The sequence below is a fragment of the Aquarana catesbeiana genome, linkage group LG02 (assembly GCF_042186555.1).
Source record: "Aquarana catesbeiana isolate 2022-GZ linkage group LG02, ASM4218655v1, whole genome shotgun sequence".
In the NCBI taxonomy this organism is placed as follows: Eukaryota; Metazoa; Chordata; class Amphibia; order Anura; family Ranidae; genus Aquarana; species Aquarana catesbeiana.
The window spans coordinates 135,399,296-135,412,968 of record NC_133325.1 but is presented as its reverse complement, the minus strand read 5'-3'; the positions used below and the strand labels follow the sequence as shown (position 1 = coordinate 135,412,968).

Here is a 13,673-nt window from a genome sequence, read left to right as displayed (position 1 = left end):
ATCGTATGTAAAATCCAGCAAGTTGATCGATCAACTGTGGAGGTACATTCAGCCTGGCCGTACAAAGGTTCCATCATGCTTTTACAATGGCACATGTATGTTCTTGGGCTAATGGCTCCTGAAGTATTATGGGCATCACTAATTGTCATGCCATTACTTTTATTCTCTCCTGCAAAGTTTTGTGTAGAAAGCAATATAAAAGCTTTGGGATGAAGAATTGCTCACTGGATTCTTTTTTCCTTTACCCAGGAGCATCAGAGTTATAATAACTGAAAAGTCTACAGTTCACAGGAAAACTTAAAGAATCAAAAGTGAGCTTAGGAAGAAGCTGGAGGCGAATGTTTTGATAATAAAGAAAGACTAGTAAAGAAAGACACAGAGAACAAAGTAGTTTTGGAAGATTATGAGGTCAGATAAGGAAACTGGTCACACTGTATGCTAGGCTACCACATGTAAAAACAAAATAATAGAAATATACAAATTCCGGTACATTGGAACACCCAGGTCACTCATTTCATGCTTATCGGCACATCTATCCTTTGTTGAAGCACCTCTGTTTAAAGAGTACCTGTAAAAAGCTGCATTTCTGCATAGAACAGCAGCAGCATCTAGTGCCTGTGCAGAATTCCAATACTTTTCAATTTGTTATGTAAAAACATTACATTTTTTACCCAATGAGAAATAAACGTTTCTCATAAGAAGCGTATGGAAGGCTCCCATTTCTGGACTCGTTCTGAATATGCAAGTTACATAGTTGGTGAGGTTGAATAAAGACACTGGTCTATCCAATTTAACCTGAAAGTGTGTGAATGTGTGTGCATGCATGACTTCTGTTTTCCATATCCCTGTACATTGTAACATATCTAAAAAAAAATAATTGAACTTGCCTATGTTCCCCACTTGCACCACACCAGCTGTGGAAGGGAGTTCCATGTTCTGACAGTAAAGAATCCTTTATGCAGTTTAGGATTGAATAGCTTTTCCTCCAGCTTCAGTGTGTGGCTATGTGTTTTTTCTTGTTTTTTTTTTTTTTGTAACCGAAGGTTTTAAAAGTTTACTCCCAATGTATGTACTCACCATTTGTATATCGTTGTCATACCCCCTCCTAAACACCTCTTCTCTAGGGAGAGTAAGTTTAATGTTTGTAATGTAAGTGTGCTGGCTATGTCTGGCTTCAGTACTTTGAGTCACAGACACACAAGTCTGCTGTAAACAGATGTCATAAAAATGCCAGTATTCCTTCTATATATACTTGTTCTGGGTCAGTTACACAGAAAGAATTGAAGTCAAAGTATGGATATGACAGCCAGGTATCTGGCATTCTCAAAAGGTGAATTCAATGGCATCTTCCATACTTTTTATCATGACAGATTAACTTTAAGTGATTCTCAACCTTTGCACTACAGGTCTGCTTTACTCATCAGCTTATGAAATGTTATATGGTCTAAAATGTAACTGAAAGTGGTTGTAAACACCCAGTATATACCCAGTGAGGTGACTAACCTCAGGTGATACACAGAGGTGAAACAAATCCTCATACATAACTCAAACCTGTTTATCTTCAGTCTTCTTGTATCTATATCCATTCAAAGTCCAGAATTATTAAAGCATGTCTGAGCTGTCAGAAAAAAAAGGGGTGGAGATCTGAAATGACTGCACTGCAGAGCTCAGTGAGGAGAGCTCTGAGAGCTGATTGAAGGGAAGATTCACACCCCCTCCACACAGCACACTGGAACAGAGCTGAGGCTGTCAATCTGCTGAAGATCCTTCCCGTCGCCATTTTTCTCTTGGTGTCAGGAAAACTTGTCTGAAGCAACTTGTACAGATGGTAGAGAAACGAGGCAGCAGACAGAAATGATACTTTGTGCTCTAGTTAGGGATGCATACGCATTATAGATGGATAGGCTTTCTCGATGTTTCGTGTCTGAGGTTCATAACCAACTTTAAAGCCCAACTCCGGTTTCATTTTCCCCTCCTCCCCATTAAAGCACCACCATCTGCGCCCCCCCCCCCCCCAAAAAAAAAAAAAACTAAAAAACCTCTGTATACATTTTTTTTTTTTTTTTTCAGACACCTACGGTCTGGTGACATCACAGGTTCTCTTCACTCACCTCTTTCATGTCATGTGTCATGTAATGAATTGATGTTGCTCTCTGCAGCATTGTGCTGTGAGTCCAGAAGGAGCTGGGTGTCATTGAGTATTAAAGAAGACCGTTCCAGGATTGCTGAGTGGGTTAATCTGTGAGGGACTGTCCCCGAGAGAAGTATTGCAGCCAGAGTTCCTTTTATTTATTTTTAGCAGATTCTTTGGGCTGCCACAAAACTGGAATTTTAAGGTGCGTCTCTAACCCAAACTTTTTTCTTTAAGGTAACAGAGGGTTAGGGTATAGGATAGTTTCACGTTGGTGACACACACAATACTGAATAAAGGATGACAAATAGCCGCAGAATTGTTAGTCTCCATATTGCTGTTCTGACAGGATCCCTTTTAAGTCCATTCTTTGTAACTTCACTCTATCAGGTTAACAGAACTTAATTTCATTGGCTACAAATGTTGAAAATTTAACAGCACAGAATAGGCAAAGAAGACATCTGGAGCAAGAAAATAAACCAAGATTTTGAACACTTCATAATTTAAAAATCCAGCGTGCTGAATTTAGAGTCTAAACCAGGTTAACAATACAGCAGCCTTTTCCAGCATAACACATAATTACTGGAAAAACCTGATGCTCCTAACAACCTGCTGAATTAGGGTGCACCAAAATATTGGATGTGCTATTCATGTGGCTCAGCTGTTCATTTTCTAATTAGAAAAGGCAGGGGTGGGGAGGGGCAGGGGACTTAAAGCCCAGCTCCAACATGCATTTTTTATTTTTTTTAATCATTAATTAAAAATGTGTGTCTAGGCCTGTACTACTGCATCTGCACCATCCTCAATCATCATCTGACTTCAGCTAGCTAGATAAGCCTTTTACAGCAGAGGTTATAGGGGTTCTGTGAGCTGTGAGCAACTTCTGCCTCTCAGATGACTAACCACTGACACCAGTGATCTTTTAGCTGTCTGAAAGGCTACATTAACACCATTGCTTTAGGCCGATTCGAGTTGCAGTGGCAGTTCCCAGCAGTTTGTTGCAGCCACCGGCCCCGTTCACTAAAATGACAGGACGCAGATGGCAGCAGCTATTCGAGGCTCTCTGCACAGCCAGTGATTCCCTGCGATGGACACATAAAGAGGTACCATACAGTAAAATAACTGTGCTTCATGACATAGACAGCAATAAAATAGTAGTGGTATAAGTTTCTATGGTAGAAATTAAGTAGAACCAGTAGAAAGATCTCATACCCCTCTACAACATGGCATGTAATGAAAGGAAGAAAAGAATTCCTAACTGAGAAGAAAAATCACAAAAGAACAGAAGGCGGTATGCTAAAAAAAAAAAAAATTAACACGAATATAAAGGTATGCCCATATATACTGCATGCAATGCATCTATGATCCTGCAGCCAAGGGCCTCACTGATGCCAGAAGGTACTCAATTCTAGATAGGCTTTGGCAAATAGATATTTGTAGAAGGCTTTAGTATTGATTATTTGAATAACTGTATTTAAACTGTATAAATGTATTTTTCCATAATCTCATTAGTGTGAGTCTGGCCGCAATAAAGGTGTGCGTTACAAAAATGTGAAATTGCTTTAGCCAGTATTCAATCCCAACTCCCAATAAGGCTGCTTTGGGGTCTGGAGCTCAGGGAATATGGGTGACAGAGAAAATTTGTGTCAAGATCTCAATCCAAAAGTTGGGCAGTACCACCAGGCATTCGGTAGATTTCCTCTATGACCACATTGTCTCCAGCAGAGTAGAGAATGATTTTTAAAGATTGCTGCTCTGTGAGGAATGTAGTACCATTTATGAAGTTGTTTTTGGGCTGCTTCCCAGTGGGATATAAATTTTGAGACCGTAGGTTTTCTGTTTATGGAGTTTCATTGCCCAATGGGTATTCAGTTCTTGTTCCCAGAATTCCTTTGTGGGCAGTTTTCTTTGTTGTAGAGACCTCTGTTGGGTTGCATATTAGACTGAAATGTGGTAGCTTAGGGCTGATGGGTTGTCGCAGGATTTGAGAGAATCCTGAACTGGAGCGTCATCTTTCCATTGTATTGCATGTTTAATTCTGAGGTATTAGTAGAATTCTTTGTAGCTTAAGTGATAAGTATGACAGAAGTTGTGGAAGATCCTCAATTGGGAGCCTATAAAGAGATCTCTGACATAGTAGATGCCTGCTGCGGTCCAGGAGATGAGATCCAAGTTTGGAGATGTAAGTTGCGGTGAGAGGAGAAGTATCACATTGAGCAGATTGGTATACCCTTTGAGGCTTGTATATTAGAGTTTCTGACATGACAGGAGGCTGTCAGTGTCCAAAACGGATTTATGTTGGCATAGTAACAGCATTTTAGAATCATTTCTCAACACATGAGATTCAATTTGTTTCCAAAAGGCATCAGATGAAGAAGTTAACCAATATTTGGCTTGTGCCACAATAGCAGCTTTGTAATATTTAGAAACCTAAGGTGCCCCCATGCCAGTAAACTGATTAGGAGCAATAAAGGATAGAGTTTTGGGTCTCTTAAAAAAAAGGGTTGAGGATGGATTGTACTGCACGAGACGTGATGGCAAGTTTTCCATCTTATTTTTTTTTTTATTCTGTTTTGGCACTGCTTTGGGACATGTAAGTGATGATTTAAAGAAATGGCTGTGCTCCAAAGAATGGGAGAAAATAGAATTTTTTTTTCGTACTCTCCATAAAATCATTCTCTCTGCTTTCATTAGAGGAAGCTGCACCCCCCCGGCTTGCATGTGAGTAAAAAGTTGTAAATATTTTGCAATTTCATGCTATTTAACTGCGTTGTTTCAGGGTGTTTGTGTTTGGGGGGGATTGGCTACCACCCTCCTGGGCTGCTTTTTTGGTTTCTATATTTTTTTTTCTATTTTGTGTCTAGCATCCTAATCCTATAGGTGTCACTATACCTAATGTGTAACAGAAACAATTTTTTGGAGAGTACAAAAATCCTATTTCAAGTTTCCAACAATATACTAGTATGCTGTGTATAAAAATCTACACAAAGTCAAAGAAGTAGCTCATTTACCCGCCTTGCCACCAGCACAGACTGCACTCTATTGTCGTCAGCATTCAGTATAATTGTTTTTTCCAAATATGATTTGCACTCCATCAAATTCAGTAGGAAAGAAGAATCATCCAATAGCGAGTATGTGGAACAATACCATTACATTAAATGCTTTGGATCAAGAGGAGGAGCCATGTTACTAGCCTGGTAAATGCAGCAAAGGACACTACATTTCTGTAAAGTTCCTTCCCTGTCTGCTCTGTTTAGACCAGTACATCCATATAGATCTTTTGTCAGGAAGAGTCTGAAAGCAAACCACAGAGGTATGTTAGCTAGGAATTTTCATCTGTGCATCTCCTGGTCTTCCCAATGTCTCACCAACCAGCCATCCTCATGTTCAGTGAGAGCACCCCTATTAGTCACCTAAGGAGCTGTGGGTGGTTTGGTCCAAAAGATAAGGGCTTTAGGATTTTTGGAATAAAGTGAAACCAGGGTCAGAGGGTCATAACAGAAAAGTCTCTTCTGCTGATAGAGGTAATGGTAAACAACCTGTGGTGCTTGCTTTTTGAAAGGTCCTTTTACTTTAGAAAATGTGGCATAGCTGACAGATTCTCTTTAGGACAATGTTTTTGTAGTTAGACTTTTTATAAGCCTAGCCTATATTTAGTAGGCTATTATCTGATCCAGCATCCATCCAGTGTAAATATCCTCTAATAAGTTCTTCACACTCTGTTCTCAATATAAAATTTTACTGCCATCCATAATGCTATATTTGCTTGGACCCCTTTCTGTTACAGACTTTCTTTAATAATCAGTGTGTTGGAATGCCTGTGAATTTCTTACATTGCTGTGTATCTCAGAGGCATTATCACTGGAGCTTTTTTTTCATGTCCTCAATAAAAAACAAGATGACGGTTCCCCTATAAGCGGTGTCATGAGGGGAGATTAGGAGTGAGTCATAGTCTATATATAACATCTGTAGCTGTAAGTTCACCCAAGTGTCTGAGCTCTGATTGCCGATCATTATATCTGTTACCAATGACCACCATGTTACAAGATAATGTAAAATAATTTCCACTTCCCCCTCTAACAGCAAAACTGCACAAAGTGGTGCAGATAAGTCACAGTAATTGTCAGCTTCTGTATTAGTGCTGATTGTTGTATGATGATGAGTATTCTGGGAATTGGGCCTCCGCCGATTCCTCACTTGTTTATATATGAGCGTGCATGTAGTCACTTAATATAAAATAGATCGTTATTTGTTAGAGGGCAGCTCAGATTAACTGACGTTTGCCAACTGCAGCAAGTTCCTCACGCTGTTCAAATTTGATTATCCAGAAAAGTAAGTGTGTTCGATAAACTGCTCTCTTTTCAAATTAAGTGAATCCTATGAGCCGTGTGTTTCGCAGACCTGTTGTCCTTATTCAAGTCATGTTTTCCAGTGCTCTTCACTCAGTCACTGGTAAAATAATTAGGATTTCTTCTCAGATGATAAAAATAATGTATCTGTGCTTCACTGAGCGAATTTAGAAAACATGCTTTGTTAGGGCTATGTCATACTATTGATTATGTCGCGGGAGACAACTTGACAATGTAAAAATCGCTATGGCAGCTTGCCTTCTCCAGTGATGTTGCTTCTTCATTCAACCATTGGGATGTTGTTCCATCAGTGATTCCTTGCTAGCGTTTGAGATTCTGATGCATTTCAACTGGTAGGGGGAATGCTGTGAGCAGTTGAATTTATTTAAACCAAAAAAACAGGTAATATATAGCAGTTTATCTATCAATCCTTAGATGTGCTGGCTGTATCCATTTTCTTCTTCTTTTTTCTTTTTTTTCCCTTTATTTTTACATGGTGATGTTGCCAGTAATACATAGGGTGACAACACTCTCTCTGTACTGCAGTTATGGGGGAGAGCTGTGTTGCCACCCTAGGCTCACTCCTGATTTTGACTACAAACATCTTCCCTGGGAAGACAGATAACATTGGCTTGAGATTTCAGTTCGGTGTATAGATGGTTACAAGGATACTTTGGGGTCTGTCAGGCCCAGCAGAATATTTTGTGTTTGCAAAAGATATTATTTTCCTGCAAAAAGAAAAACAAATGCAGCCACCACATCCAGGGACTGGTAAGCAGCAATATCACGTTTTTTTCTTGGGCTTATTTATTTTTTAAGGAAGAATGAGGCCCCAGGGAAGGTGGCAGCTTGACCCCCTCTACCTCTTTGATTAACATGGCTAAGTATTGCAATAGGCACAGAGCTGCCCAATCTGCATTGCCTTTAGTAGCATGACCTCTCCCATCAAACATTATTTGCCTTCATTTACATCTTCCCTTGTAGATTGACAGCAGTGTCCATTTTTAAACATTTGTGCTATCTCCCTGGTTTACAGCATGAAGTTTGTAGCTTGCGCCCTTGGACATCAGTCGGGTTCTAGGCTCCTGCCTAAGTTGCCTTGTAAATGATTTGGCCCTCTGTGTGAGGTACATTGAGTAAAGTGAAGGTCTATTAAAGATATTATACAAATGGAAACAGAATTGCCACTGGGACATGGCCCTTACTAATACTGGAGGGAATGTTTTGGGAATCTGGGGGGATTTATCTAGGCAACAAATGTCTTTCTCCAATTTGTGATAAGTGATGCAAGGTTCATTCCTCCACCAGGACTTCCCAGCTAGGAGCCTAGTGGATTGTACCCCTCTACCCCATACAGCAGTGAACGTGGCTGTTCCCTCTTATTTATAATCTTTAAGAGCATATGGAAAATAATCAGGTTCATGATACTAAGCACCTTGACTGTTTAGGCAATTTCATACTTGTTCTAGGCCCAGAAGTCTGCTCAACATCAGGGTATTGAGCTTCCCCTCTCCTCTGATTGATTCCCCTCAATCATGGAAATTGGGTTTTTATTAGAGACCAGAAGGCTGAAAATCTTGCAAGCAAGGTTCATGGCAGAGGAAAGGATTAACGTATGACATGTGCACCCCAGTGTTACAGTTAGAAGAGGGTCAAAATTGGGTACCAGTGAAATTCAGGAGCTGATATGTGAGTGGTGATCCTCTTATGCTTCCTCAAAGAGCAAGAAATGATGGGGTTGTCCCTTGTTCTGGCAGAAATGATAAACCCTTTTAAAAATGTTGCATGTAAAATGCCAGCACAGTCTTCACAGATTTCAGCCTACATGATCATCAGTGATTCTCAAATCATTGAAAAAAGCCTAAACATCCTGACAGATGAGTCACAGCCAACATTTGGAACAATTTGGCATATAATCCCCATGGAGTTACAAAGTATCCTAATGTGTAGTAGCTTGTAACCTAATCGAGAATAATATTTTTTTCTTTTAATTGCTTGTAATTAAAAGGAAATTACAATTAAAAAAGTATGGGAATTTAGTGCTTCATTTTTAATAATATCAGAGCCTTGTAGAAGAAAAGTTTTAGTGCCCAAAAAGTAGCAGTGTTTGCTTTTATTGAATAATATTGCATTTCCTAATTTTAAAGCATCTGTTGCCCATAGCAACAACGCAGATATTGGACTTTATTTCAGCTGAAAGGAAATATGGGATTGGCTGCTGCGGGCACCTCTTTTTTTATTTTGACAGTTTTTATACACATTCAATGCCTGTAATGCCCGGTTTACATATGAAAATGGCAACACTGAGGTTGGGTTTTTTTATTTTTTTATTTTAGAGGCAAGAACTAAAACAGGAGCTCATCATTTCAGAAATTTTATTATTTTTCTTATTGACATAATGCCCTGTTTTTTTCCAATAGCAATCAAAGGAAATTCTGTAGACAACGTTTGTTCTTGCAGGTGTTTTGAAGTTGATGTTTATTCTTTAGCCTGTGAACCATATTTTATCATAATAAGCCCTTTTTACATGTTACCGTTATTTCATCACGTCATTAATCATAACCCATCCAGGCATAATTCATATTTAATGTGTCAGTAATTCTAAACACTGAAAATTAACATCAGCTAAAAGCTCTAATTATGCTAAATTTTGTTTGAATAGCTTGTGTTTATATCTTTAGGTTACAGTCACTTTGATTAGATGATGTTTGTCTTAAGTATTTTCTCTGTCAAGGGTGAACAAGTCTTTAAAAAGTTTTGGCTTATATTTGTACTTCAGTGTGCTCATTGGTCACCAGTTCTGAGGGGTTGGCTACCACTGCAATCTTTAATCTAAATTTACTAGTTACCTGGCTGTCATGATGATCTAGTGAGTTAATTGCGTAGTCACAAAGCAGATCTAAAATTTCGACTTTACACGTTGAATGATTGTTTTAAGTTATTGAACGAGGTATAAAAAAGTCAGAAATATTCAAGCAGCAAGCATATTGATGAGTAGGTAATGCTGCCTTTGTATGCATCTTAGAACAGGTTTATTATAAGCTTAGAGAACTATCCCACCTATTTCAGATCTTTGAGTTTAACAGCTACAAAACTATCTTTCTATATATCTTGGAGACTCAAATGGTGACTAGAATTCCTCATTCTCCCCAACTGCAGCAGCCATCACACCAACCCTTTTCTCCATGGATTTCCTGTAATATAGAGCATTTTGAAATCAATCTTCCAGTGTGATGGCTTCACTATTCAGAATTGCCAGAAAAAAAAGTTGGTTGAAGAGATAAGACGCCAGCGAGTGAGTCAACTCACCCAAAACTGGGATTCCAAAATTTGTGCAAAGTTAGCCTTTGAATCTAGTATTCTAGTAATATTGTTTTGTTCTAACTAGGCTATATGATTAATAATTTCTTTCTTCTCCTTTTCATAAGTGACGGTGAAGAAGTTCCACCAAGAAAGAGACCTTTCAGCAGCATATCAAAAGAAAAGGAAGAAAAAACAGTAGCGGCCAAAAAGGCAAAAGCCACACAAAGATCTGAGGAGCCATTCGAGCCACTAAACACGGGACTGTCACTGGCAGAAGATGAGGAGCTGGTCTTACATCTCCTAAACAGCAGCAGCTAATTATTTACCCAACTGTGTTTTTCTTGGCCATCTTCCGTCTTAGATCAACAGCTCTTTACAAAATCAATTTGGCTTCAAGGCAGTTCAGTACTCGGGGACAATGATAAATGAGAACTGAAGAATGACCTCCAAATAGCCAGCCTGCAGCATAAATACAGCAAATGTAATTCCTTAAAGAACCATTCTACCTACGTTACAGTTTGGGTTGTGTAAAAGTGAATTTAGAGAAATAAGTGCAAGTATATTATAGGCTTGCAGTATATTCATAGTCTAATAAAAAGTTTCAGGAAAATATGGTAACTGGCTTTAAATTCCAAAATATTATAGAGCTAAAAACTGGGACTTTCCTGTTAAGCTGTCATCCAGTTGGCATATTTATTTTAAGCATACTAGAGTAGCCTTTGGTAGACTTCTTTTTAAAGTTAGCCTGTCACACACTTAGGCAGTTCAAAGTGAACACATGAAGATACCTTCAGTGGAAACCACGTCAAGCCATTCAGTACAACCAAACATACAAGAAGCTGTAATATGCACATTTTGATGTTTTCTGTAGAAGTTGTACCTGGTTCTGCCCTTCCAAACTTAAAAGCTTCTCTATTGGTCCTTTCACGTGGTTGGCGGATTTAGTGATCAATTGGGAGGGGGAGGAGCAAAACACAACATTTACAGGAAAGATGGAGATTAGCTTATAATGTTAGTTGCTTATATATTTAGGTATGCTGATCATTCTGACATACGATTTTCACTGATTTAACTGCTGCTTATACATTTTTTTCATCCTGTTCATATTTTGACAGGTTTGCTTTAAACTAAAATGACTGAAAAGAATCGCATGATAGTCTGCCATTAGTTTTTCAATAAATAAATACAAGGCCAAGTATTGGAAACCTAATTACACCCATATAAGCTTTTTAGGTGGATGCTGCAGAGTTGACTCACACACCAGCCTTTTACATTTAGATGGGAAGAACTTTTTCCCCAAGTTCTCAGCTCCACTTCAACTGCTAACATTACTGGCAGGGGATTGTGAAGTTTTGGCCATCACTAAATAGTGTAGTGTAAGCCTCTAATTAGAAATTAGTTGTTTTAAAGGCTAGACATTTTATACCTTAATTCCCTGCTTTACAGTATAAAATGTCCCAGGGGTAGTATCACCCCCTCCTCGCCTCCCTATATACTCGGCCCCATTGGCCCTTGCTGCTGTCAATCAAATTCTGTTAGAATGGTGCAAGGGGTGGGGTTGAGCTGCGCTGTGTCTCTCAATGGACGCACATAGCTCAGGAGGGAGTTAACAGCGGCTTCCTACGGTGGCACATAGGGAAGAGAAGGAATCAAGAGTGCCAGCGGAGGACCTCAGAAGAGGAGGTTCCAGACTGATCTGTGCCATACCATTGCACCATATAAGCTTTACAACCCCTTTAAAAACTTATAGTAATGCCAGCAGTCCTCCAAAGAATGGATTCCTGCAAATTTCCAGGGGTGACCAAACAATGGGTCAGGGAGAAACTACTGATTAGGTGAAACACGCATCACCTTCAGCTTGATGTACCTTGACTAAATGAACAGCTTTGTACTTCTAAATATGGCCGACATGTTTATGAATTTCAGCGTCTGAATTCAGCTGAATATAGACTTGCAGTTTGTAACTTGGGAGCTCAGCTACTTTTACCTGCAGATTTATGATGGAAGAAGATCCACAACTGTTATTCTGACTTATACATGCAATCCTGTTTAAAGGCAGGCATTTCAAAATAAAGGGTGGATTTGTGTTTTGTTAAAATTATTTGCTTTGTTTGCTTGTGTCTGAAAGGTGACATAAATAAAATAAGAGGGAGTTTTCCAAAGAGTCAAAAAAGGGCTTTTTTCTCACTTGTACTGCAGGGAAATGGCTAATGCACTGTTGAAATACATATGGGAAGTTGCACTACCTCCTAAAGTGTTTGTCTCCAAAATATTTATGCCTTACACAGGCGGCACTCCTAGTGCCAGTGCATCAGTGGTCATGGTTGTGCTCGGGGCACTAGTTGGACAGCTGCTAGCTAGAAAGGTCTAGATACAATTCCAACATCCAATTGCCTGCTCTGTAGCATTGCTCTGGCATCTAATAGTGCATATTCTACAATTTTTGGTGCAGTGCCTGGCATCCTGTATTGCAGATTTATTAATGGCAAGCAGCACATTTCTGCTGACCATCTGCCTACTGGTCTGTACGGGACATGGTGTTGGATGAAGTGTCTGCACACCTGCAAATTTCACTAATGACCTTAGGTAGACTGCTTCTACTAACTGCCTGCTATTCTATGCCACACTGACCAGGTTCTTGATGCAATGCCTGGTATCTAGTGCTGCAATTTTCACTAAATACTGGCAGTAGGCTGCTCGTGCAACCAGATTACTACCTTGACCGATAATTGCTTGTCAATAAAGAAGTTCTTGGCACTCCTTTTGCAGAGGATTTTATAAAAGAAAAATATGGTCTACACTTTCTGTAGTAGACACACTTGTGTCTCGCATTCAGAAAGCCTTGATCATTCCCATAGGGGTAGCTCCTTCTAAGTTGGAAGCAATTTCTTGATCCATCTTTTCCTGTTTGTAGGCTCTGCCCTTCTTAACAAGCTAGCCTCTGCACTCATTTATCAAACTTTGGCAATTGGTCAGATCTCTAAGCCATAACCTGGCAGGCCTTGTTTTGACACTCAGCTTATTGATTGTGTTGACCAGATAACTGTTACATTGAATGTTATGTTCAACTTAGTGTTGGATGCTAGCCAAGTTGTGTCCTCTGTTGAGACCTGCAGGGCACTCTGGTTTAAAGGGTTAGTTCACCTTTTCAGAAAAAAATGAAATGCTGAACTAATACTAATGCCCTACACTAGAGGGATATGCAATTGGCGGACCAGCTGTTGCAGAACTACAAGTCCCATGAGGCATAGCAACACTCTGACAGCCACAAGCATAACACCCAGAGGCAGAGGCATGATGGGACTTGTAGTTTTGCAACAGCTGGAGGTCCGCTAAGTGCATATCCCTGCCCTACACCCTCCTCCCACCCACCCCGTTCTCCTTCCCCAAGTCCTCACTGTTCTTAACCTTCATGGGCGATGAGCAGTACTTGCCAATGCAGCTGGTTTTGCAGTTTAGCGATTTGAAATCCCTGTTTTTTCCCCCCTTCTTTCTGCAGGGCTTTCAGGATGGATCAGAGCTATTCTTTGTGCCAGTGCTGACCAATCATAATCACTTTGGTCCATGCTGGAGCCCCCGCAGAAATAAAGGGAAAGAAGTGTCAATTTTAAGTGGGCATTGACAGTTTATTACCCATGGAGGTAAGTACAGCGTGGACTGGGGAGTGTGTACGGTGTTCCCCCTTTGTAGGGCGTTCACCCTTTCATTCTTTTCTGAAAAAATGAACTTACACTTAAATACTGGTCAATGAAGCAACAGTATAAAAGCTTTTGTTAAACCCTACCCTTCAGTTCAGATTTTTTCAGGTTTTCACTGGACAAAATCTGTATAGTTGTGATAGGGGATGACTGCTCACTTACCCCAGATATGCAAAGCTAAGGATCAGTGAT

The 13,673-nt window shown here is 39.7% G+C and overlaps 1 protein-coding gene across 1 annotated transcript in view; it reads left to right on the top strand.

The window, feature by feature from the left end:
* DDX10 (DEAD-box helicase 10) overlaps positions 1-11,881 on the top strand; it is a 421,792-nt gene extending 409,911 nt beyond the window's left edge. The window contains exon 18 of the mRNA XM_073613492.1: positions 9,909-11,881. Coding sequence (XP_073469593.1) covers positions 9,909-10,101 — 193 coding nt within the window. The 3' untranslated portion in view covers positions 10,102-11,881. The remainder of the gene's footprint in view (positions 1-9,908) is intronic.
* The last annotated feature ends 1,792 nt before the right edge of the window (positions 11,882-13,673 follow it).